General features: G+C 43.1%; 1 protein-coding gene across 1 annotated transcript; it reads left to right on the plus strand.

Moving 5' to 3' along the window:
* MUC13 (mucin 13, cell surface associated) lies at nucleotides 1-25,674 on the plus strand. Its single transcript, XM_037013232.2, has 12 exons — nucleotides 1-156; nucleotides 1,717-2,145; nucleotides 6,281-6,403; nucleotides 7,614-7,720; nucleotides 10,493-10,548; nucleotides 13,645-13,805; nucleotides 17,678-17,800; nucleotides 18,137-18,266; nucleotides 18,906-18,943; nucleotides 20,428-20,512; nucleotides 22,605-22,809; nucleotides 24,384-25,674. Exons 1-11 carry the CDS (start codon nucleotides 102-104, stop codon nucleotides 22,807-22,809), a joined length of 1,512 nt encoding a protein of 503 aa, XP_036869127.1. The 5' UTR covers nucleotides 1-101; the 3' UTR covers nucleotides 24,384-25,674.
* Nucleotides 25,675-26,547: the final 873 nt, after the last annotated feature.

A 26,547-nucleotide genomic window follows, 5' to 3' on the forward strand; every position in this document is an offset into this window, starting at 1 on the left:
ACGTCAGTTAATGACTGGACTTTGACCCTGAGAGAGAGTTAAAACTAAAGACAACTGGAGGAAATCATTTCCTCCTTGGTCACCCAGCAGGAACGCCTAAAATGAGGACCTTTGCTGCTCACCTCACTCTTCTTGTCCTCCTTTTTGAAGCCTCAGGTAAGGAATATTTTACAGGTTTTACTTCTTTTCATCATATTTGTTGTCTTTGAGATAGAAGTAGCAGGCTTCAGTTACGAATTCCCGCAGCCCATAGGTGGACTGTTTTGTGAATGGAGTTTCCTCTCCAACTCGCCTCAAAGACACAAGGCATTTCAGTCTGTGGTGAAGGAAGACCCAGCAGTAGCAAGAGGCCTCCAGACAAAGATTTGGGCTTCAGCAAACCAGAGATTTGTCCCTAAGAGTTTCTGAGGCCAGGCAAGAATGGATCAGCAGGTCTCATAGGCCGGGTGCCTGGCAGTGGCCTTCTCTTTGGCCCCCAGGTGTCTTTGTGGCTCTAATGCACCACAGGGACCTGGTTTAATCCCTGATTCTGGAATCAAAAGTCATTTGACCCTTTACACATGGGAATTAAGGTTTACCTCTGGGCAAATCCTTAGTCCCTCTGAGTATTGATGGGCTCTTCTATCAAACGTGGACACCCAGACCTATTTCATGGGTACTGTTGAGGCACAGGGAAAGCCCTTGATAAATGAGAACAGTTGTAGAAATCGGTGTAGATGCAGTCAATACCCCCAGCTGCTGAGCTATTTTCTTGCTCCTAGATGAGCAATTGCTTATCTCTTCAACACTTACGAATGGCTGCTTAAGCCAGGCCCTGTGGAAGGCGAAGAACCAGATTCTGCCCTCTAGGGGCTCACAGACCCATGGAGGAATCAGGGAACATATTCAGCAGTAGTTTATACCTGAGGGTTTAGAAATTGCTGTCTCTCTAAAACCACCTCTTTTAGTCATTTTTTAAAACCATTTGGTTATCTATGTCAGAGTTCTTAGAGACAATTCAAGTTTTTAGAAAACCTATCACTGGGTCACTAAGAGTTTACTATTCCTTGTGCCCAGCGGTTCCTAAGAGTTGAAGAAAGGCAACTTTGATGACCACCATAGCCCCCAGGGCAAAGGTCATCTCTATTTATCCTACTCTCCAAAAGGTTCACTGGGTCTAGAATTATGAATGGGTAACTATCACTAGAAAAAAAAATTTGGAAGAAATTTAATACACACTTAATGAGGTATTTTTATTTCATCATTCTTTAAATACCTCCCTCCTATCAATTAATAGCTAAAATGCCATATAATGGAAAATGGAGAAAATTGCCTTAAACTAAAAAGACAAAAGGCCACATCCAGGTGAGTACCAGCGCCACCTGGTGGTCTTCTCTCTTGTCACCGAGGACGGCTCTGAGGAATATCAAACCTGTTCTGACAGTCCTGCAAACACAGGCATAAATGGTTTTACTTCTCAGTATTTGTCTTAATACATATTAACTCTGTCATATTTTTCAGTAATGCATTTTCAAGTTTTGTCTGTTTAGTTTTTAGTTTTACTTATTGTAGGGCTTTTTTTACGTTCAGAAGTAGTCATATATTTTCATTTTTAGTGTAGTCAACTGTATTTTTCAGGAAAAAATGGCTTGAGTACTAATTAATATTAAAAGATAACAGCTGCCATTAAATATTCAATGTTCTATCTTCTGAAACTTAGTATCTTTGTTCCTCCAGCCACCAACCCAAGCGCTCCTAATAACTCTTCAAACATAACTACTACAACGATTCCAAAAGATAGTAACACTTCTACCACCATAATACCTTCTACATCTGTTCACTCGAATGAAACTACAAACAGTACCGTGACTACACCTACCCCTATAACAGCATCAGCAAATGGGACTTCTCTAATCACATCAAATCCAGTTACAGATCCCTCTGTCACGTCTGCAGGAAATGAGTCAACCACAAATGCAAGCACATCGATTGTAGTTACCTCTACCAATACTTCATCTGTAGGTGGTAACTCAGCCACAACTGTTTCTTCTCTAACAACACACAATACCAGTATACTGTTCCCTGTCACAAATGGGACTGCTTCTTCAGTGACTTCTAGCAACATCACTTCATCAGAGACCACCACCCCAAACTCTGGTCCCACAGGTAAGACTGAGTCCCTCAAAACTCCTCATTGAGGAGTCAAAATATCATGGAGGATGCCAGGTACATGTGTTCTGCTGAGGTAGGGAAGTGGATATAAAGGGACCCAAGGTTTCCTTGAAAATGAACTCCTGGAATTAAAAAATCTGAGTCACAACAGCTAAGATATGGAAGCAACCAAAGTGTCCATCAATAGATGAATGGATAAAGATGCAGTATGTATATACAATGGAATATTATTCAGCCACAAAAAATAAAGAAATCTTGCCCTTTGCAACAACACAGACAGACCTAGAGCATATTACGGTAAGTGAAATAAGCCAGATGGAGAAAGACAAACACCACAGAGTTTCACTTTTACATACAATCTAAAAACAAAGCAAAACAGAATGAACAAAATAGGTGGGTGGGTGAACTATGTGAAGGAGATAAAGAGGCACAAAAATCTCAATCATTATATAAATTAGTCATGGGATTAAAGTACAGCTTAGAGAATATGGTCAATAATTCTGTAATATCTTTCTATGTGGACAGTAACTGCACTAGTTGGAGTGAGCATTTAATAATGTAGATAACTGTCAAATCACTATTTTGTGTACTTGAAACCAATATTATACATCAACTATATTCTAGTAAAAGAAAAAGAAAAACATCTGAGTTGCAAAGGCTAGTAGTGATGGCAGAGACCCTAAAAAACTACCTACAGTTCCATTCTGTTTTCTTTTCCTTCCCAGACATCCCTCCTCGATCTATTTCCAGATGGGGAATATTTTTATGCACTTAGACTTAATGAAAGCTACTTCTCCAGCTTCCCTCCTGCTAAGAGATCTTTGAAAACAGATTCAGCTCTTCTGTGAAGGCCAGGTCCAAATAAGCACTGACTCTCCAACCCAACTGGTCTAGGTCCCTGGTCTACCTAAGAAAGGAATCAGTTCTAGCCTGACTTCTTCTCAGATGTCATTGAAAAAATATGCCATTATCATGGTGGCTGACTACAATTTGGAATTTGAGTTAATTCATGGAATCTGAGCATCTGAGATAAAGAGCCAAACAGCAATGTTCAAACAGTCTTAGGTGTGACCAGGGCCATTGTCCAAAGGACAGATAATTTGGGGATACGGTCTAACATATGACAGATGACCTCAAGCCAAAGTTATTTTAACAGAAGCCACTTGCCTAGTCTAGAAGCTTGGTCTAGAACAGGGGTCAGCAAACTCTATCAGTAAAGGCAAACTAGAAAATAGTTTAAGTTTTGAGGGTCTCTGTTGCAACTCTTCTACTCTGCCCTTCTAGCATGAAAGCAGCCATAGTAAATATTAAATGAATAAGCCTGGCTGTATATACCAATAAAACTTAATGTACAAAAACATTAGACTGGCCAGATTTGCTCACGAGTCACACTTTGCCAACCCCTGGTCTAAATGATCCTCAAAATCTAGGCTTGAAGGGTCTAGATAAACCATGTTATTCTCTGGGAAACTGAGGCCCAACCAAGGTCAAAGAGCAAGTTGATGTCCCGTTCCACTTACTTATTTTGGCTTCCCAGCATCTCTGACAGATCTGAGAAATGGAGGCGTAAACAAGCGGAGGCAGAGCCTGTGTCTGGGACCTGGTCCCCAGTCTTCTTGCCTGTGTGTAGGGGCCACGCTGAAGGCTAGGTCAGGTGGGACTCAGCTGCACACTCGCCGTCAGGAAAGGGAGCTTTTCTAAGCCATCTCTGCTTCCCCAGACATTCTCTTGGAGAAGGAAGTCCTCCTGTGTTCTGGCCCTACTGCTAACTAACTGTGGGCCAGGGGCAAATCACTTCTCTGTTGGCTTCAACTTGTTCATATGCAATAAGATCTGACTGACCTAAACAGCCACCCAAATCTCTCCCACTTGTAACACCCAGTGGTTTTATTCCTGACACAGAGAACAAACCAACAAGTCTATTTTTTATTGCCAGAGAGAAAGCATACCAGGAGCTATTTGTCCAGTGTATCCAGAGTGGAGCAGCACTTCATTTCTTCCCTATGATTTTCCAAATCACCCTTGCAGTATGGCTGAGACTTTTCATAAAAGCCACTTACTTTCCTTAGAATGTTGGTTCACACCTTGTTAGAGGGGCGACCCTGACTGCTGTTTATGAGATACTGCATTATGCCCCCTTTCATCCCATGTAGCCTGGGTTGGTTTTTTTTCTTTTTTACTATTTAACCTTTTTTTAAAAAAAAAAAACTTTCATTTTTAGAACAGTTTTGAATTCACAGTGAAATTGAGAGGAAGGTGCAGAGAGTTCCCATATACTTCCCTAACCCACACCTGCATAGCCTCCCTTATTATCAACATCCTCCACCAGAGGGTACATTTGTGACAATTGTTCAACCTTCTTTGACACAACATCAACCCCCAAAGTCCACAGTTTACAGTAGGAGGCACTGTTGGTGTGGCCTCCTCTTTAGGTTTGGGTAAGTGTGAATGGCCTGTAGCCATTATTATGGAACCCTAAAGACTATTGTCTCCCCCGAGCCCCTGGCAACCACACATCTTTTTACTGTCTCCACAGTTTTGCCTTTTCCAGAGTGTCAGGTACGGGACTCATACAGTATGAAGCCTTTTCAGATTGGCTTCTTTCACTTGGTAATACATATTTAAGGTTTCTCCAAGTCTTTCCAAGGCTTGACGGCTCATTGCTTTTTAGTGCTGAAAAATGCTCCATTTTCTGGGTGCACCACAGTGTGTTTATCCACTCACCTACTGAAGGACATCTTGGTTGCTTCCAAGTTTCGGCAATTGTGAATACAGCTGCTAGAACATTCCTATGCAGGTTTTTAAAGGCATATACATTTTTGTCTCCTTTTGATAAATACCAAGTAATGCATTTGCTGTATCGCATGGTAAAAGTATGTTTTATTTTGTAAGAAATGGCCAAATCGTCCTCTAAAGAAGCTGTACCTTTGGCATTCCCACCACATTTGAGAGTTCCTGTTGCTCTACATCTTCATCAATACTATTTTGTTTTTTAATTTTTTTAATGAAAGTAATTTAGGCCCATAGTTGTGGAAAAAGAAGCTTAAATGGTACAAAAGTATATGTAGTAAAAACTAAATTTCCCTCCCATCCTAAACTCCTACGACCCAGACCCCAGTTTCCTGCCCCAGAGGAAACTTGAACAGCCAGTTTCTTGTGTCTCCCTCCATAAATAATCTGTGAAAACACAAGCATACATGTTTGCACATTTGTATGAACTCCCCCCACTTTTATCACAAAAGAGATCATGTTATAGACACTGTACCCTGTGTATAGCTGTTTTTAAGGATTCAATGATTTCTACCTATAGGTTCATAAGAATCTTAAGACAGCCCTGAAAATTTTCAGTCCCTCAATCTATTCTGAAATCAAAGCTCAAAATCATTTCACTTGACAGAGATGAAGAAAATGGCCAGCCAAGATCACCGCTTGGCCACTGACCTAACCTCACTCCTCAGATCCCATCAGTATTCTGGAGATAGGAGTTCTCTGGAGATAAATGGGAGGATCAGCCAGTGGTGTGGAAACCTTGCAATACTATTCTTACCAGAAAGCCAGAGAGCAGAGTGTCCCCTCATGACTTTCCTTAGAATTGTCACTGAGTTCATGCACACTGTCCCCTTACCACCCTTTCCTTTCCTCACGGGCCTGCATGCCACATACATGAGCCAGCACACGACATCTTGTTTCTTTGTGGTGCTCCTTGCCTGTTTCTCCCTATGAGACAGTCAGTCAGACCTACCTAAAAAATATGATGCTTTCTCTAAAATGACATTGGGGAACCCTACCTAGTGTGAGAGGACAAGACATGAAAGTTCTGGAAGGCCCTTGAGCCCCAGTGATTCCTGATTCCTTGGAATATGAAGACTGCGCTCTCTCTCTGAGCAGACTCTTGTCCAACAAACTCTGACCTCAACTGCTGACAAGCCCTTGGCTCCAGAATGTCAGCAACAAATTAGAGGCATAAGAAAAGGCATATTCATTTCTAGTTCTTCTAAGGGTGTGCCATGCAGTAACACAACCAAGGAATAGAAAGTTCCCAGCAGGGAGGCATGAAGATTTTAAAGTATGTTTCTGGGTGTTATTTGTTGTCACTGTGGCTTTTTCATCTCTTTCTTCTCCCTCTCAGAGTCCAGCAATCCTTGCCAAGGGGATCCTTGTGAAGATGATTCTTCATGTGTTGGTCTGAATAATACGTATTTTTGCCTGTGTCCAGAAGGGTGGTACTATAATTTTTCCACATGCAATAGAGGTGAGTCACAAGGGATGAACCATGCAGAGCTGCACCTTAGAGCTAAAGTGGAATAGAGCACTTAAAATAACAGCAAAAAGAGCTTCCAGAATTTAGGGGTAGAGGAAAATTTGAAGGTGACAAAAGCCAGCCAGGGAGAGAAAAGATTCCTGCCTTTCTGTCAGTGGATCCTACTGGGAGGGGACATGGACTGGGCCACCTTTGTGGGCTCGTCCTGAAGGTCCAGGAGCGGGGCTCCCTTCACTTTACCTATTCACAAGAACAGTGCCATGGGGACAAAATGAGAATAACAGGTGTTGAAGTCCCTCAAAAAGAACAAGGGCTACATCAATGTAAAGAACTGCCATTACACGGAGACAGTGAAGCAGAAGAAGGTGACAGGCCTCAGACCACAGGTCACAGGAGCCTGGGAGCCTCATCACCTCCAGCCTTGGTTCAGTCCTCTGCATGGGATTTGTTTCATAAAAGCAAGCCTCATTTTTAGAGATTTAAGAGTCCTCAGCTTTAGATATAGACTTTAGAAACAAATCAACACGTCCTGGGTGAAATGAAGGTCCAAAGCTATTTTCTGAGTTACAAATTTTTCTCTGTTCCATGAATAAGAAAGAGTCCCCTTTGCCAGAGCAGACCGGTTGTACAGGAATGAATGCATTGTATTGCCACAGAGGTTAGAGATACCCAAAAGCTAAAAGGAGGTTCATATTTTTAGCACTAATAATCTCATTGTAATGAGATTATAATAGTTGTTGTCATTGGATCACAAATATATATTGGAAATAAACATATAATATTTATTATATAGTCACTTTGGAAATATTGTACAGATTATATAACTAATAATCAAAAGCACTAAAAAAATGATTCCATCAATGAAAAAAGTATATATTTCATAGACTTAAAGAGCCTTTAGAAATGATAGTTATGAAGACTAGATAATGATTTAGAAAAATGTTGATTATGAAATAATAAGTAAAGAAGATACAAATTTGGAATTATAACAGTGTAAAACTATACATGGAAAAAAAGAACTGGGAGAAATATACTAAAAAGGCAATGGTTGTATTAGGTTGGGTGGGATTTCATATTTCCAGACTTACTGTAGTCTCATCATACAATGTTTAGAATGTTTTTTTGAAAAATCTGTGTTAAACAAAATAGGTATGAGCCTCTTTACATTATATATTACTGAAAGATTCTGCTTGAATTTCAGGAAAGACATTCCCTGGAGAAATTACAATGAACATACCAGAAATATCTGACTTGGAAGATACAAATTCTATGGCCTATCAAAAATTATATGTTAAAATTACTCAATTTGTAAGTATTTTCTAACCTTCTGGTATAAGTGTTGTTTTTTCTAACACTGACTGGCAGAGTGTTAGGCTGGCATTCAACTGGTACGTATTGGTACAGTTGGTGAACAGCAGCAGTGCTGAACCTCCTGGGCGCCACTGCTTCCCGGTTGCCCAGGCCCCTCCTGTGGGGCCCTTGCACCTCTCCAAGGTCCTGCCCCTAGAGGGATAACAGGCCTGGCACTGAAGGGGGCCTTTAGAAGCTTGCTCCAGCCATGACATACCTCTTGTTATAGAAACTATTAGAATATGTTAAATGGACAGGGAAATGTGACCGTGTTTTAAAATATGTCCATAGAATTGAAGATGAAAAATGTTTAAGATGTTGTTTTTCCCTTTTTACAATCAAATTTGCATACATTTCTGTAGTAGTCTGGTTTCTTTAATGCCTAGAACAAGAATTCCATCTGAATTAGCATCTGTTACTTTTTTTCCCATTGACAAAAACGTTCAAATGAACAATAGCATCATTTCATTTTTATTGTTTTGAATGTGTTAACATGAAAGGGATGGAGATCTCCATTCTAGAACCACAGATGTTAGGCCAGCAATGGCTTGCAGAAGGTATCCAGCCAATTTCAAAGTTTCGTTTTAAAGAAAAAAACATTAGCCTGTAAACATGTCTTAGGATCCTAGGTGAAGAAACACTTTGAACAACTAAAGTTTTATTCTATGTCAGTGTCTCTCAAGTTGGAATTATATCATTACAAAAGAGCTTTATTATTAGAATTGGCAAAATGTAAAAAAATTATTACCCAGATGATTTTATGGAGTGTGCAGAATTACTGCTCAGGCCCAACCAACCAGGACCTGGCACCACTCGGATACAACCCATGGCTGCAGAATCCCAGCACTGGCCCTTGACCTTTGTCATACCACCTGGGCATGGTGGGCTGGCTGGCCATGACTAGCCTCTGGGTCTACATTCCAGCTCACCCACTTGGAAGATATTCAGTGCATTGAAGACAGCAACATCAGTGGGTTCCTATTTCCTGCCTTCCTGTCCAACCTTGCAGCCTTTCCAACTGAGAGGTGTATATCCCAACCTCCTCCCAGGATGACCTGGAAGAGAAAAAAAAAAGCAACACTTTCTCCTAGGGGAGATGTGAATTTTGTGATCACTTCTTTAGGATTAAGAAAATGAAACAGAAAGTGGTCAGTAGGGAGCTGGAACGGACCTCGGAGGTCATCTGGTTAACTTGTTCCTGATGGGCCTCCCGGTGGTCTCATGGTTTACATAAATACCAGCTCTTCCTAACATTAAAAGAATTAAAAGGAATCCGGACATATTCTAGATATAAGATTGCCCAGACTAACTAAAGCATCAAATTTATTTGAATTTGACCACAAGAAGAGAGAAATCATTTAACATATTTTATATGACATTTTGCCATGATCTTTCAAAACAAGTATTTCACACTTGAATCAGGCAATCACCAGTCAACCAGTGTTTGTTTTCTGGGGATTGCCTGGGCTGAGTGCTAAGGGAGTGGGGCGGGTGGGGGGGGAGGTAGAGGGAGACTGTGTTCTAAGAAAGAGAGAAAAAGCCCCATTCTTAGCACCAAAGCCCTTATGTTCTATTTGCAACCCCCACCCCACCTCCACCTTCCCCCTGCCATAGGTCCCAACTTCATCTCTGTCCATTTCTCTACAAGTATCTAGAGTTGTTTCTGCTCTTAGAACACAACTCAACACTGATAAGATCTACCTGTGCTAGAGACCCTCCCAGCTCACAAAGCCATGTATCATATATCCCATGTCATTTTATACACATGATAGCCCTAGGTGGTGGGAATTGCTGCTATCTCAAACTCTCCAACAAGACAAGTGAGGTTCAAAGAAGCTAAATTATGCAAAGGCTAATAAATGGAGACAAAATGTGACTTCAAATTTCTCCCCAGTTCAGCCTGCTCACTTTTGAGCCACTTGCTTCTGACATTAGCATGTACTGCTCTTTCTCTACTCCTTGTCCTGGCACCACATTTTTAAACACTTTAAGGCCCATCTCCTTTATGAAACCCTCTCTGGTTCTCTGCAACCCAAAGAGAGTTTGAATTTCTACAATAGGTGGTATCTCTCTATAGCCCTTACCTCTCTCAGCTCCATGGTACTAGTCCCCTTTTTGATCACAGGGCAGGGTCTGCCTATCTAAACTTCCAGCATAATGCCTTGGCAAGGTAGGCAATTAAATTAGGTTCCTTGGGTAAGTTGATGAGTACATGAAGCATGCATGTAGATAAGTCTATAAGATCCACCTAAAATTTCACAGTGAATTTAACAAGACAAACTTAGTAAGTTAGTTGCCTAATTTTTTTTATTATTGAAGTATCGTTGCTATACAATTTTTGTTGGTTTCAAATGTACAACACAGTGGTTCAACAGTGACCCATATTATTAAATCCTCACCCCCTGTAGTTCGGTTACTATTTCTCAGTGTAGAAAGATGACACAGAATCATTGTTAGTTGCCTAATTCTTAAGAGTATGGTCATTGATCGGGTGAGGTGCTTTAGATTTCTGTCTTTTCCCTGGACAACTCTGACTTGTACCAAGACCTTACTATTTTAGAGCAAAAATACTGAAAGATGTTAGAGCACATGTAAAGAATAAATTATTTACTGTGATGCACTATATATATTTATATAAATGAGTTTAGACATGCTTTTAGATTAAAACCTAAATATAGTATCACGTTTTCTCTCTGTAGCTGTTATTGAATCTGTTCTTTTCCTCCACAGTTTAAAGATGCATTTAACGATCCTGATTATGGACAGACAGTAATTCTTAAAATAAAGTAAGTTTGCTCTGGACTGATGGGTACTTTGGGGTAGGTGGCGTTTGCCTAACTTTCAATCTTTCCTTGTGCCGTGCAGCACTTAAGACCCTGCAGTGTTAAGTCACAGGTCAACCAAAGGTGGCTGGTCTCAGGCTGTAGAAGGTCCTGCCTCTGTGGTTACACTGACCCTGGCCTGGATGGACAGGACGTCAGCCTGGGGACAGACTGTGATTGGCTACTCAGCAACTTGGCGCATGGCCCAGGGCATCACTGGAATCAGTTTGGTTTGGTCCCTTGGCTACAGACCACATCTGATCAACCCCTGGAATGTGCATTCCAGGGGTCCAGAAAGAGAATAAATGGCTCCCGGCATCTCTTCCCTCATCCAGGGGGATTGAGGGAGACAAGACAACTCTAGTCACAAGCCTGACGCCTGAAGGGCCAGCAGTGAGCCTTTTCTGCAGAAAGAATGAGAATTATTGAGCATATTGATATGCAATGACCAGTGCTGGGTGCTATTTAGGGACCCAAAGAGGCAGAGGATTCTCAAGAAGTCAGTGACTCAATCTTGGCATTCTCTGAAGCATTGTGATACACAAGTGCTGCCAGCTGAGGCAAGAAAGCTCTGGGGCGAACAGAGGTGTACAGGAAAAGCAGCCCCGATGTATTTACAGTTTATGGTTTTACTATTGCATTGATCTTTATAAGCTTTTCCAAATCCTTTGTGGAGTAAGATTTTCACTCTGTGTGTGTGTGTGTGTGTGTGTGTGTGTGTGTGTGTGTGTGTGTGTGTGTGTGTGTGTATGTGTGTGTATAAATTTATATATATATATATATAAATTCAGAGAAGACCTCCTAAAGGAGGTGAGCTTTGAACTTGGCAGAGAATAAGGGGCATGTGTGACTTTTAGCCAGGAGGCCAGCAGGTAGCCTAATGGGAGGCATGATGCTCCTGTGGAGAGGGGCAAGCAGCAGGCAGAGAGGCTGGGTCCAGCACAGAGGCGCTGAAGCTGGGGTACACAGCACACAGCTGCTGGGACCTATGCATTGCTTCAGAGCATTAGGTTTGGTTTAGTGGACAATGGAAAGTTCATGTGTGGGATGAAGATGACTGGATAAAAATAGGAGCATTGAGGTGTGGTGGTGTCAGCCAAATCTATACTTGAATCCTCGCCTTGGCACTTTCTTGCTGTGTCACTGGTCAGGTGCTTTAACTTGTCTGAAGTTTTGTTATCTCATCTGTCTAACCAGGATAATCTGATTGACTCCTGTGGAACCTTGGGAGGAGTAAGTGAGATAACATTTGAAGGATTCTCTGTGCAGAGTGACTGGCACACAGTGAATTTCAACATGTTAGTTCCCATGTTTCCCTTCCAAAATATGGGACCCTGCCAGGGTGATGGAGAGCTGGTTCCCCGAGGTCATCTAGACGCTTCCCTGAAACTGTGCCATGTCTTTCATTCTTAAGGAGTTAGTAAAAGAGAACCAGAGGGGGTTGGAAGCAACCCTTTACCTATGAACTCAGTGTTCTGGAGTGGAAGTACTTCCCCTACCTTGGGGACTGTGGTCTCACCGAGGAAGGCATGTTTTAGGCTCCAGTCCAATGCTGTCTCCTCTGAATCCCCAAGCCCTTTGTCTACTGCATAAAGGTTAGAATTGGAAGGATCCTCAGATTTCTCTTTCAAATCTCTCTTTGGACTGAGGAGGAAACTTGGACTCAGGGAAGCTGTGACTGGTCTTGGGCCACAAAAGATGGTGGCAGTTTTGGGTCTAGATCTCAGGTCCCTTCACCCCAAGCCTAGTGTTCTAGGCATGTATACACTTTTTTGTCATGACGCACACAGCTGCTCCTCTGTTTCCTTTAACTGTTGCATGAGTGTAACATCTTGCCACCTGAACTGGAGAACTGGAGTGTACGCTTGTAGGCTGAATGAATGGATTGTGATGGCATTTGTTTCCTAGTCCCATGCAAAATTATACTATAGATTTCTGGTCATTTTTCAACTGGTGAAAATAACCTGTATCACACATCCCTTTCTCACTGCCTATGCATTCTGCTGCCACCTCCAAGTCCTGCTGTGAGGGAATTATGGTAGGAAAGTGTAGTTAGAATTCTGATGCCCATTTTGTTTTTTGAACTCCCTTTTGTAATTATTTTTCCTGAGAACAGAATTTGGTTCATGTTTTTGTTTTTCTTGATTGTTCTCAAGAATCCACAGGGCTGTAAACATTACTTGAGTAGGGTAGCTATGTATTCAAGTTTCTGTATATATTCAGAAGTCAAAATGGAGGATAGAAAAAAAATTGGACAGGAAAAATATATCCCAAGTCTTAAAAACACATCCACAAATTGGAGAGTGAAGGAGTTTTTAAAAGTCTCTTTTCTCTCTCTCCATGGTTGTGTCACTGGATTCCTTTTGGACAATGAAAGATAGAATTCAGCACTGCTGTTCTCAGGACTCCAAACTGCAGTGCTAATTAGAGAGAGACTTAAACGTGCGGCTCGTAGCAGGTACTCGGTACTGGGTGATGTGACTCGGTGTGATATGCCCATCATCTCCCCTTGTTTCAGCTCTTCCCTGGGCCATGTGTGCCCAGGCCCAGTCACACACCTGCTTTGAAGCCTGCTGGCTTCCTGGCTCTTTCTGGGAATAACCCAGACTCTATATGGAGGATTAGTGCTCACTCGGTGCACAGGGAGGAACACACTATACCCTGTCTCTCTAAAAGTCCAAGTCTGAGATTCAGCAGCTCAGCAAGAGACCTGCTCTTGATTTTTCTACAGAAAGGGACAACTTCCTATTTCAGATGGTATGTGTTCTACTTCTGGTGAACTCTAGGGTTCTAGATGGTAGAAATGAATGTGCAGTCTCTCTAAGTGTCCTCCAACAGGACATTGTCTTAGCCATAGATTTCCTCTGAACACAGAGCAAAGAGAGATCTCTGGGCCTATAAATTGCCGTCTTGCTACAGGCCTCCATATTGGGGCCCCACTTGTGGATATAGGACCGTGGGTCAGGACGAAAGCCAGGAGATTTGGGGATTGGGAGGTTTGAGACCAGTTGGTTAATCCTCAGTTCAATTCATCCAGTAATGGATTTATTTCATTTTTAGTATACCTTCAGCAAGATCTGAAATGCGTGCTAGTGACAAGAGTGTTAATGTATCAGTAGTAAACATCTTTATACCAACTACAGAAGCAAATGAGACGTCCATATCTGACACAATTTCAAAAGCAATAAAAAACAACCCAAGTGGCATTACAGGATACACTGGTAAGTATTAAATCACTGTATTCAAGTTACATACCTCTCTTTACATTTTTCCATTGCGTGTGAGAAGGGGACAAGAAGAAATGGATGACTAGATCTGCAGACATCTACGAGTTTCCTTTCAACCACCCTGGGCTTCTTCCCTTTCTTCTCTCACTTGCCTTCTACTACTTTCCAACCATCTCCCAAGTCCTCAAACTGACCAGTTTGTTCCTCTTCTTGGAAGGAAAATCTTAGCTGTACTGTTCTGCCTCTAAGCTGACATCCTCTAACACACACACACAGCATAGCTGTCACAATTCACTTTTGCCATGTTACTGCCTACCCCAAAACTTAGTGGCCTAAAACCATAACCACTTATTTATTTCAATGCCATAATTCTGTGGGTTAGAATTTGAGCTGGGCTCAGCTGGGCAGTTCTGCTGATCTAGGCCAGGCCTGGCTGATCTCTGCTGGGCTCACTTGGGCATCTGCCCTGAGCTGCTGAGGGAGTCAGCTGGGAGCTAACTGAGCTACGATGGCTCAGCCAATAGGTTTGTCTCTCCTGCACATGGTCCCTTAACCTCCAAGAGGCTAGGTGTAAAGGCTTTCAAGAGCACCAAGAGGGGATGTTTAAATACAAAGATGTTTCTCAAGTCTCTTTTCATGTCTGTTGGGAAAATGCAAACTCCTATGGCCTGGATCCTCACCTGACCCTAAACTACTTGATGATGTAATTGGCCTACTGCTAGGCTACTGCTTTCATACCCGTAGGCAATAACCTATTATTGACTGAGTCATGACATAAAGAGCTCTTCCCAGTGCTCTGGGTGGAGGCAGAGATGGTAACTCTGGGGAGAACAAAGCTGAGTATAAACCCTTTGACCCCAAGAACATTCCATTGTCATTTCTGGTCTCACTGAATCCATAGTGAACTTGCCTGGGCCGGAAACCCTCAGGCAAGACACTGTCACATTTACAACTGTCCTGATAGCCGAAGCAATTCACATCAACCATCACCATGTGGCAGGCCCTGCCAAAGGGCACAGTTATAGGAAAGCATGAATAACTGACACTATTCCTGCAATCAACCCACTACAGCAGTCATTACAAATTCCTCATCTCAGATGTGGTCTGTCAGGGCAGCCCCAGTGGAAGTCATGTGAATGGTTCTCAGCCCTGGTTGCCAAATCCAAAGGCCTTTGTTGAGGTGCCATTTACCTGAATTTTCTGCAGCCCTGGACATTGGCATCCCTCCCTTTCTGAAGTCTCTTCCCTCCGGGCCTCTACTCATGTTTTCCTAGCTCTCTCCCTTTTCCTTCTTCTTGCTCCTCCTAAGACTCCTTCTTTAGCCTCTTAATTTTTTTAATAATGGTAACCTCCCTGGCCTAGTTTGCAAAACTTATTTCTCTTTTTGAAAATATAAACAAATCCTATTTGTTTACAGTTTTCCAGCACCTTTTCTCTTGCTTCAAGATATCACAAGGGTTCTTACTATTCTCTCAGGTCCTAGAATGTAAATGCATTGGGAAAAAGCACTTAAAATTCTGTCAGAAAGATGGGGACTCTCTGCACTGTACCCTCTTCTTGGGCTTTGGTCCCCTTAGTAATGTCCATTCTACTCTTTTCCATCTGAGTAGTCTTTCCTGGCAGAAGAAACTGGAGAAAAATAGTTATGGAGCCATTCTGTTTTTCTCACGTCATCCATCTGCATTATGCCATCAAGGCCTGGCCTTTTCCATGAGCGCCTGTAACATGGAAAGCTCACACACACACCCCTCCATTCCTTTGCCCATTTTCCCATTTTAACCCTTTGCTCTTTGTCGTTGGTTTTTTTCTGTTCAGGTGTTAGTTGAGGTTTTGTTTGTGGCAAGTCCGAGTTCATTTGAGGGTCAAGGCTTTCTCAGTCACATTTTTAATATTCTGTTTTTTGATTATGGGATCTTCTTTCCAAATGGTGTTTATGTCTCTCATCTAAGAGCTTCCAGTACAAACCATGACAGTTTCTTCAATTACCTGACTCTGTCTCCAACTTCTTTTTTATAGCTCATTGAGGTCATGAACCGGTGCACAGTTAGAGTTACATTTTCAGAGCTTCTTACCTCCTTGAAGTATTTTCATCTTCCAGAGTCTCATGCCACAGAATATATCTTCTCCTTTCTGCACATTTCCTCATTTGTTCCCTCCAAGTCAGACTCCTCTCTCCGGCTATCACTTGGTCCCTGTCTTCCAAAAGACCTAGCACTTCTACTTGCCATGGATTTCTCCATGGGGTCAGGATTTGACCCAGAATAGCAGTTCATACAGTTAGATCCTCTACCCCTGAAAGATGAAATTGTCAGCAAGGCCAAATAAGACCTTACCACAAACTCTGCTTTTGGTTGAGCTGTCTAGCAAGTGTGAGGAAGCTGAGGGTCCCTGTCAGCATGGAGACCAACCACGCAGAGTGGTTACCAGCTGAAAATAACCAGCACATTCTTGAAGATAAGTTGGGGTCCCCTCTGTTTTCTCATTTTTGGCTCTAGCCCATACATACTAGAAACCATTTGGCCTCAGCTCTGGGAATTACTCTTTCTTGACAATTCCTCTTGACATATCTCCATTCAGAGACCAGCACATGCTCTTAGGTTCATTAACAAATTACTGAATGGTACCAGCTAGAGATGGCCGCCAGAGCGTGGACTCCTCGGCAGATGGAAGCAAGAGCCTCAGAACTTTTTGAGGAAAACATCTTTTCCTGCTTTCCAGCTTCTGTTGCAAGGACAAATTCTCTTCTGTGTCAAAAGTTGTAGATCTCTTTCCCTAGACTTTCAATTTTAATTGGATACACTCGCAAATGGCAGGTGATGAAGGAGGGTTAGTTCTAGGTTGGGATGTTAAGAAGAAAATAACTACGTATCTGATCCTGATGTGCTTGATCCTTTCTCTCCTCCTAATCTATTCTCAGATTTGCCTTTTCATCCCTAATACCTTCCAACCTGTTTCTGGACTAACATTCTTAAAGGACTGCTTTTTCCGGCCATGCTTCCTCTCAAAACTGACCAATTGGTTCTTGAGCTCAGGGGATAAAAGACTGCATCCTTAGCCTGGCATTCAAACGCTGGTTTGCCTGTACATGAACAAAAGAATGATTATTCATTTGAGGTTCCTGTGGGGATCACTTGCATTTACATTAGCTCATTCAGTTCTCACAACATTCATATGAAACAAGATCACTAGCCCCGTTTTACAGTTGGAGAGAACTTGGACCCATCAGAAACCAAGTGACTGAACAGAAGGCCCAGAGCCAATACATAGCAGAGCCAAGATTCCCAGTTTTCTTCCACCCACTATACAGCCTGTCCCCTGCCCGGGGACACCTCCTACCCCTTGCAGGAATTCCTTGCTTCTTTTCATGCCTGTATACTCCACTTGGACAACCCTGCCTCTCCTTTGTTCAAATTTGCCCCGTCTTTCAAGACAGCCCAAGTCGTAGCTCCTCCATGAGGTTATCTTTAGCTACCTGAGACCCTGAAGTCCCATTGTTCTTAAAATATGGATTATGAGTTGCTTGGCATAATTCTCTCTGGGTTCAAGCATGTAACTCTACAAAGATGGGGCCCCCAAGTTATACAGCTACTGTGCCCCTTGTGGAACCCTGCACAGAGCTCAGTGCAAAAGAGATCTTGAACAAAATTGCTCTGCATTTGATTGAATTAATTTGAATTGAACAATAGAAGGAAATAGTCATGGAAAGAAGATCAAGAAGTTGGATTTCAGAATCCCAGATTTTCATTTATTAAACCCCAAAACTTATGAAAAGACACTTAGAACAACAATGGAGTGGGGTGCTGTCACAAGTTACTTTATCCATATTGTCTGCCTGAATATAGTTTTGAATTATTTGCGCCTCTCAGTGCAGAGTCGGTGTAATCATTATGGCTGTGAAGAGAATGAGCAAGATGGCTGCAGCAACGGTTTGCTCTGCAAATGCAAACAGGGGCTGGAAAGACCTTCACCACAGATCCCCTTATGTGTCGGTAAGTGTTCTAGCTGCCTCTTAATGTTCGCAACTCCTACTCTCTCTCCTTTCCCCTTTGCGAAATACAGACTTCACTGCTCAAGTTTCCATGTGCATTTCAGAGTCAGGAATGTGAATTTTGGCTTTAGACAGACGGACCTGGACTTGGGCCCAGACTAGGAGCTGGTGAAGCAGCTTGTGTGCAGCTTCACAGGGGGCATGTCAGGTACAGCCAATGAGCTCATCATTTCACCTAGAAAAAGCAATGCGAAAAATTGTATCCGGGGACATGTCGCTTTGGGGCAGAAGAGGTTGTTTCTGAGAATCACCCAGCAATCACTCTGTTTTGTTGAAGCTCTTCGTCTACAGTGTCCTGATACCTGCAATGCACAGGCCCATAAACAGTGCTTAGTGGAAACTGACATGGTCCCGAAATGCGTGTGCCTGCCAGGCTACCAGAAAGACGACAGTGGGATCTGCCAAGAGTAAGAGAAATCACTTCTTTTGTATCTGGTCATAGGGAAGTTAGGCAAAAAGAGCTTGCAACAGATGTATGGGCTCAGGGTCAGGAAGTTGGTACGCTGGCATAGGTGGGTAGGTAGGTATAGAGCATTGTTATCATTATCATTATCATCATCGTCAGTAGTTTTTGAACATTATCTATGTGCAAGGAACCATACCAGGTAACACACCTCACACAACACTGTCGGTGATGTATTCATTCCCCATTTTTAGGTGAGGAAAGTGAGGCTCAGAGAACATAAAAAACATGCCCCCAGCTCACAGGGCAGCAAATAAGTGTGCCAGCCATAGGGCCTTGCAGCCTAAGGGGGTCCTCCACGGCTCCATGCCTCTGCATTCAGCTTCACCTGAGCTGCTGAGCCTTCCTGGAGCTCCGAGGATGGAGTGTTCAGTCAGTAGCAAAAGATGCCACATGGGGTTGTGTAACCCCTCAAACTCCCAGAGCTCCACAGAAGGTGCCTCCTGTAAGAATGGAGGTGTAAGGAAGAAAAGAGAGAAGCAAAGGAGCCAGGGGGATAGAAAGAAAGAAGGCTGGAGGCTGGTGGGAACTCTGACATGCTCCCAGGGGCTCTTCACCACGGTTTCCTATCACTCTGTTTTAGGTGTGCATTCGGCTACAGCGGTGACAAATGTGAAGACAGTGAGTATACGAGTCTTGCTTTGTTAAGCATCTGGGAAAGAAACACTGAGTGCATTCAAATTCTGTCTATTATCCCAAAGTCTCTGGCTCCCTTCATAAAGAGAAAGAGAATCTGTCTGCAGTTTGTCTTCTGGGCCGTGCCCCCCATGCCGGCCTTAGGCGGTGGGCAGCAGCGCCTCCGCTATAGGAAATAAGAGAACTGAGCCCTAGAGGGGGCTGGTGCCTCTGGACTAGCCCCCGCTCAGGGAAGGGTATCCTAACATTCTATTCCTTTCCTATATTAGCTTAAATAGGCATTTTCTGCTACCAGCAAGGACAGAAAACCAGTATATTCCGAAAATGTCTGTGGTCATGAGGGAGCAGAGTGAGAAATCAGACAATGAAATACTCAAATCTCGTTGCTCCAGAGCTGTGTCCCAGCTGGGATGTGGTGGTGTAAATTCAGTTGCTTCATCCCCCCTCATGCTCCACCCCCACCAGGTTGGGACAATACTAACTTCCCATTTTAAATTATTTTATATTTTAAATATTACATGATGAACTGAATATCAATGATCCCAGATGAACATAAGAATCAGTCAGCCTCCCAGCCACAAAGTTATGAAGAGAAATGCTCTCAGCTTCTACTGTACTTTGTTGCAAGGCTGGATTTGCTGAGCCGTTTCTCCCTCTGGGCTTTCAGGAGCCACTCGTACAAAAGGAGGTTCGGAGGTTTAGACCAGGTGACCTTTGAGGTCTTCCCTGGAGTTAATCTGTGGCCCCATCAATCCAGGTCGGAGGTGGCATGTAAGGCAGTCACGAAGCAGAGACAAAGGGGTTTAGAGCAGACTGTCCAAAAGAGATAATATTTAATCTTAAATTTCAAAAATTCTAAGGAAGTTTTTGAAAGTAAAGAGAAACAGGTGAAATTGATTTTTATTACATTTTCTTCTTTTAGTATATCAAAATATCATTTTGACATGTATTCAGTATAAGAATTAGTAATGAGATATTTTACATTTTTTTTATACTAGGCGTTTGAAATCTGCTGTGGATGTTAAACTCACAGGCCATCCCATAGCCATATTTCAGGTACTCAGCAGTGTTAGAGCAGATCTAGAAGAGGATAATGGGTAGTAATGAACTCTTACCTCACCCAATCGATCAAGCCATTACCTGGCTCTTCTACTAGTAACAAGTTTAACTCCAAGCTAGCTCTCCCAGCTACCCAGCAAGGACAGGTATGGCGGGCAGGCAAGGGCAGCAGAGGTAAGGAAGGAGTGTGGACCTCCCCTGAGATCTCACCCCCCACCCCCCATGAAGCCCAGGAAGGCCCTGCCACCATGGCCTCTTTGTGTTTATGGTCTTCTTTTATCTGGCAAGAGATTGGGGACCACAGCCTGGTTGTCCTCACAGCCAGTAGCCCCTGGGAGCACACATGCCTGTGCAGTAGACAGTGGGCTGCTGGTGGGAAACCATACCCACTCTTCTCTTTTCCCTTTCAGAATTTCAGCTGGTCCTCACCATCGTGGGCTGCATTGCTGGCATCCTCATTCTCATCCTGCTGATCTCATTGATTTTTACAGTGAGGTACGGAATGCAAGTGTCCCTTTCCTGGGGCACCGCGTCACTGGCCTTACCGCTTGGTTTCCAAACAGACCCAGCCTTTCCTGGGCAAGACAGGGAAATGAGGCGAGGCTTCCTACGGCCATTGACTTATTTTTTTTCTCACCTTAATTTCCTTCAGACGATAAAAACTGTACATGATCATTGAAGAAAATAGAGAAATGTGTAAAGGAGCAGAATAAAAAATCACCCACCAAACCTATCACTCTGAGGCAATTACCATTTTAACATATATCCTTCCAGGCTTTTTTTTGTCTATATTTTTTAATTATATGCATCATTTTATATCCTTTATGTTTTTAAAATATCTTGTTGAGGTCTATTTTTGCTCTACACTATCACGTGACACAGCGAGTGTTGTCTGATGGTATTAAAAACTCTTTGTTGGCGGTATGCCCAGTATCCTTTCCATTCAGTTGATCCCCAGCCCAGGGCCTTGCTGCAAATGGTCTAATGACAACCTCCACTGAGTCTCTTGGGTTTTAAAAAAAGTAGAACCGTTATCTCTGGGTGGCCATTTCTCAGATTGGAGCCTTAAGTTCTTTTTTGGTGAACTCAAGTAGGATTCCTTCATCTATTCCACAAATATTTAGATATGCTAAAGCTGTCTCCCTTAGCAGGGAGGGAGAATGCCATTATCTTCATTCTATTCGATATGTGCCAAGTGGGGATCTCCCTTGATTAAAAAAAAAAAGAAAAAAGCTACTTTCTAAAAATAGTATTTGGCTCACTGCTTACATTTTGGCAAAATAAGCATTTTGGCACTGTCATGTGAGAGCATAAGTAGATTTTAGTCTCCTAAAATATTTCTGTTTTTTCACTTTTTCTTTCTTTTCTTCTATTTTGATATTAACACTTCCCCAGGGACTTAATTATAAGGATGCAAAGCTGGGAACTGGGAATGTGGTCTTCCCTTTTTCAGGTAGAGGTCCAGAACGTTTGGTTCTGGAGCAAGGCTGCGTCCTCCTTCCCTAGGAGGACTGGCTACCTGACCTGGTCTTCAGCATCCTGGGGAGCTGCTTGTAGGACCTTGGGGCCCCGTGGCAGGCATGTCTCTCAGCTCCTCCTTCTGCCTGCAGGACCCCCCCTAATCCTCGGGTTCCTCTCCTCGAGCAGACAGGCTCTGAACTCAGCCTCACATTCATGATACTTGGAAACACATCAAGATTTAGAATTCTTGACCATTTCAAAGGGAAGGAAGGCTCTCCTACGTCACCTTAGGCAGCAGTGTTGTCCAAGGGCAGGCAGGCTGTTGCGGGGCGTGCTGGCCCTGGGGTCACAAGGAGAGCGGATCTTCCCCTCAGACATCCACAGGGGGGACTCTCTCCCTCAGAGCGCGCTGTGGGCCTCCACACCCCCACAGTCTGGGGCCTGCAGGCCAGAAGGCGGTCCAGGTCAGAGGTCCCGCAGGCAGATGCCTCCCTCACTTGCACGTATTGCCCTTGGTTTTGGGTGCTCATGTTTGAGCATTCCCAAGGAATTTTCCTTTTAAAGCCTTTATACCTTAAACTTGTTTTAGATACTGAGATGCTTCTATAGACATTACTTTATAAAGTAACAAAAGCTTCTATAGACTTTACTCGAATGAAAATTGTATCACAAATCATCTTTTCTCTTTGATTTCTACAACCATTTCCTTAAGTAGTTCAGAAGCACTCAAGAATACTCACAGTACTGTGTTAGCAAAAGTTGCCCAGGACTGGGGGAATTAGATGGTAATGTTGGACCAGTGTTCATGTTCTGGTTTTGATGGTTACACGAGCTTATGAGGAGACTGTCCTAAAACTTAGGGACTCCACACTGAATGATGTAGTGAAGTAAAGTATTATAGATAACGGGGAATTGGGTCTGCCGCTTACCCTTACATGGTAAAGAAATGTTAACGATTGGGAGATCTGGGTGATGGCTGTATGGGAGCTCTGTGGAATTTTTGTTTTGTAACACACACAAAATTTGAAATTATTTCAAAAATTTAAAACATTTAAAAAAAAGAATTAACATTTGCTTCAGGAACTTTCTGCCATTGTCAGATACTAATTCCTGTAACTAATTACAGATCAAAGAACAAAAAGAAGCCTCTCGAAGAACAGCACTTGATTGACACTGACTTTCAAAATCTGAGACTGCAGCAGAGGACAAATTTCAACGATCTAGGAGCCCCGGGGAGCATCTTCCCTAAAATCAGGACTACCAACCTCAGGCAGGGTCAGTCTCAGAATCCCTATGGAAATGAGAGAGGGATGCCCCGCCTTGACTATTAGGTGAGTCACATGCTTTCAGCCTGGGTTTGCTGAGTGAAATGCCCAGGGCAGGGGAGGGACCTAGCTATGGTATCTTCACCAAGTCCTGGCTGCCACAAGACTTTTTTTTTAATCAAAAGAGAAGGATCAGGGGAAGCGCCCTGCTCTTACAAATGGTACCACATAATCCTAACACCGACTATCTATGTGATTTTAGACATATCACAACTTCTCTGGCCTTCTGTTTCCTCAGCTATAAAAAGAAGTTTAATGTAGGTGCCCTAAGGTCCCTTTAAATTACAAGCTTTTACAGATGTGACTCCAGTCCTTGAGATGACAATTCCCAGAATGTTTAAGGACCTAGGACTAGTCGGGACTGGTGAGTAAACATGGTTCTGTGGGATCCTTCCCCGCCAGCCCATGTAAAGCAAGTCTCTCCTTTCTGCCCCAGACCTCAAGGCAACCTGATTAATTTCCAAAAACATGAGGCGATTAGGCTGGCAATATTTTATTTCCCTTGGGAGGACTTTCAAGGGAAATAGCTTGTACTCATTAGATTTGCATTGGATCATCATAGCTGGCATTGCTGAGGGGGAGTCAGATGAAATGTTGCAGGGAGAAAGCCTGTAAGAGGCGCCTCTCAAGGGAACAGTGACGGGGAGATGTGAGGAGTGAGATGGAAGTGAGGGAAGGTGATGAGGGAAGAGGACAAAGATGAGGCAGGAGAGAAATGATTTTTTTTTCTTTAATGGAAGAATAGAGAAGAAAGAAGGAGGGGTAGAGGTGAGGCAAACCCAGAAGAGTAGGACACTAAAGAGGACAGAGGAGGAGGAGGACACAGGAAGGTGGCAGAGGGGGCTGAGGATGGAGGGCAGGCTCCACACTGCATGCATTTCACTCCTGCAGACGGCCCAGGGCAGCACACCGCCCTTTGAGGATCTTCATGCCCTTGGAAAATTCTGGGAAAATCTGACTTATTTTTATTTGGAAATCCCATGGTTTTATGTTGCACATAAAATTCTCTGTAGTCATGGAAGTCTGAATGTTTAATGTGTGTACAAAGACATACATGTGATGACTGGCACGAATGTGCCATGTTGGGTCACACGCCCAGTCTAGCCAGCAATAGCCAATAATGCACGTCTATGGCAGTGCCTGTTGGTCCCACCCAAGGTGAACCTTAACCAGCCAACTCATTAAAAACCTTTCCTCTCATCAGTGGAGCGGATACTTCACAAAGAATTTCTAAGGAGAGCCAGCCCATTAGTAATAGAATCAGCATGGGTTTTAGAGTCAGACAGACTTGGGTTCAAAGCCTTGCCCTTCCTGGTACTAGCTGTACAGTCTTTGGCAGTTATTGGATTTCTCTGGGTTTGTTTTCTCACCTATGAAATGGACAAAATGAAGTCTATTCATAGGGTAAAGGTCAAATACGCTAATACACGTAAAGAATCTAGCACAATGACTGGTCTACTTTGAATACTAGTATTCAAATTCTGCTAATGAAATAAGGTTTATAATTTATAAATCTCAATATCCTCATATGTTTCTGTTGGAATACTTTCTAAAAAATTTTTTTCCTTTCTTTTCTCTAGAATGGTAAAAATTTGGAAATATACATGGCCTTCCACCCAATGCCTGAGCTTTTCTTTTGAGCATTTAAAAGACTGATGGAGAAGGAAGCAGCTGTGAAGGTCTGGCCTTTGGTATTTATCTTCCACCCAACATCTAGCCTCTCGGAATGGAAGTTGTGTTTGCAATGAATACCGCTTGTTTGCTAACCAAGTACCTATGAAATGAAATGCACACTGATGCTATTAGCACTTGTGAGATAGTTCATTTTCTCCAATCAGTTTTGGAGAAATGGCTAGGCTTTGGGGTTTTTTTCCTGGTGGGGTACAGTAACCATTTCCAACTTAGAGGAAAGCTCCCAGGATTGTTCATTCCTGGGAGACCGTGGCCTTGAGTTCATGGCCTACACATAAGTGACCTAAGACACATCAGCTCTTAGGGAGACTCTTACACATCAGCTGTAAAACAGAAAGAAATACCATCCTCTACAGTTTTCAGGTTTATTTTCTGTTAAAATAGGGATGCTACTGTACATGTATTCCTCAAATGTCAGGATTTCATCCCCCTAAGTTGCCAGGAGCTTTTGACCTGGCCTCACGCCAAGAAGACAGAAAAGAGACATGTCACTCAGCTTTTTTGGGGGGAGCCACTGGGAACCTAGGGCCCTTTTGATGTTAATTAGGAGGCCTGGATTAGAAAGGTCCACCACGGGTACATTCTAGAGTTTTTGAAGTGCCAGTAGATGGGAGAGGCAGGGATTAAAAAACATGACCAGGAGCAGGAGGAAGAGAGGCAGAAAGAAGCTGGGCTGAGGATGAGAAGGGAGAGGCACCAGGACCCCCCCTAATCCTCGGGTTCCTCTCCTCGAGCAGACAGGCAGTTCCTCTAAATCATACCCTAAGGAAGACTCAGAGCCTAGGCTAATGTGTGAAGATAAAACCCTAGGAGCAAGAGCATGAAGTCACTTTGAAATTGCAGACATTCTGTTTGGCTGATGGTGAGAGAGGAAGCTTGTGCTCTGGACCCAGATGTTCAGGCTTGTGATGAACATTCCAGAAATACTTCATTGTAGCCTCAGCCTTCCTTGGGGGAGAGGTTTAGCAGTGGCCACCAACATCCCACAGCCAAGAATGGGGGCAGCTACATCCAGCACAGGCTTTCTTTACTGTTAATAGCATCCTTGTTTATGTCCAATGTCTGGTCCCTTTGAAAGTTATTTTTATTTGTTGATATTATTTGTTCTTGACTGTTTATTGTATTATTTGTTCTTGACTGTTCACTGTGAAAGGTAACAAATAAAGTGTCTTTGATAAATGGTGTCCTCCTCCTTGTACTGGGGGCTTTTGATGATGCACATGGCAGTAAGTCTCACTTTTAACTGCAAACATGACACATGGCAAACCAGAGTGATTGACATCTGCTGCCCTCAGTAGGGGCTATTAGATTACCCAAGGCAATATTTTTGTCATGTTATAGATATTGGTGGTTGCTTCTGCAGGCCCATCCCACTCCTTGCTCATTAAGAAGCAACTGAGCAATTTGAGTGGGACCAAGTCAACCTCCAGCTCCAAGGGCAGGCCTTGGTTGGCTCAAGCCAATCAGTGGAATCCATTTCCCCTTGCCACAGTGATTGACTTAGTAAGGACATGGGTAAGTGGATGTAATTAGAATAAAGCCCGAACTTTGGTAGGAGGCTTGAAGGAAGAGAAACTCTTTGTCCTGGGGAGTGGGCTTGAGGATGTGAAGCCTGGAACTGCTTCAGTTTTGCTGAGCTGACATATAAAGGGGAGCAGAGCCAAGAACACCATGGGGAAATGGAGCTGGAGCTCTGATCAGACCATACCTGAAGCCTCTGGACTTCACTGTTAGCTCAGTTTGAGTCATTGTTTCTGGTTTTGCAGCTGAAAGTATCCTCGCTGATCCCACTTATTTTTATCCTGCATTCTCAAGGTGAAGGGGTGAATGAAATAAAAGAAACACACTGTTAAGAGGCATTAATGCCCACATAAAGACATTAGCTATCAGTCAAATTGGTTAACAACAGCATAATTAATGTAGACATGTCTTGCCAATGGGTTTCAAACCCAGGCAAGTTCGCTATGGATTCAGTGTGACCAAAGAAATTGACAGTAAAACATTATTTGGGGTGAAAGGGTTATACCCAACTTTATTCTCACAGTGGCAGGT

This window comes from Manis javanica, chromosome 3 (genome assembly GCF_040802235.1).
Source record: "Manis javanica isolate MJ-LG chromosome 3, MJ_LKY, whole genome shotgun sequence".
Taxonomy (NCBI): Eukaryota; Metazoa; Chordata; class Mammalia; order Pholidota; family Manidae; genus Manis; species Manis javanica.

Bases quoted from the DNA above. Each gene is read 5' to 3' on its own strand.
- MUC13 (XM_037013232.2), top strand. From the start codon at position 102: ATGAGGACCTTTGCTGCTCACCTCACTCTTCTTGTCCTCCTTTTTGAA. The intron at 157-1,716 runs GTAAGGAATATT...TTGTTCCTCCAG, and splicing joins CCTCCTTTTTGAAGCCTCAG to CCACCAACCCAAGCGCTCCT. The intron at 18,944-20,427 runs GTGAGTATACGA...TTTCCCTTTCAG, and splicing joins CGGTGACAAATGTGAAGACA to AATTTCAGCTGGTCCTCACC.